The following is a 204-nucleotide window of genomic DNA, read 5'->3' on the forward strand; positions in this document are numbered from 1 at the left end:
AATCTTTCTGCCATTCCTCCTAAGGAAAAGCCAGACTTTTCCCGAGTCTTTTCCCACACTCTGCTCAGACCCGTCAGACCGGGATCGCGCACCCCCCCCTCCCCAACTCGGCAAAAACACAACATTTCAGTTACGAGGCAAGACATCCCAGTACTTACGACTCGTCTAGATCCTCCACAAAACCCGCACCTGACGCCACCACAT

General features: G+C 53.4%; 1 protein-coding gene across 1 annotated transcript in view; it reads right to left on the reverse strand.

Moving 5' to 3' along the window:
* TMX3 (thioredoxin-related transmembrane protein 3) overlaps positions 1-199 on the reverse strand; it is a gene marked incomplete at its 5' end in the record, with an annotated part of 28,285 nt that extends 28,086 nt beyond the window's left edge. The window contains one exon of the mRNA XM_009875898.1: positions 159-199. Coding sequence (XP_009874200.1) covers positions 159-199 — 41 coding nt within the window. The remainder of the gene's footprint in view (positions 1-158) is intronic.
* Between the last annotated feature and the right edge of the window lie 5 nt (positions 200-204).

Source organism: Apaloderma vittatum, unplaced genomic scaffold (assembly GCF_000703405.1).
Source record: "Apaloderma vittatum isolate BGI_N311 unplaced genomic scaffold, ASM70340v1 scaffold7389, whole genome shotgun sequence".
In the NCBI taxonomy this organism is placed as follows: domain Eukaryota; kingdom Metazoa; phylum Chordata; class Aves; order Trogoniformes; family Trogonidae; genus Apaloderma; species Apaloderma vittatum.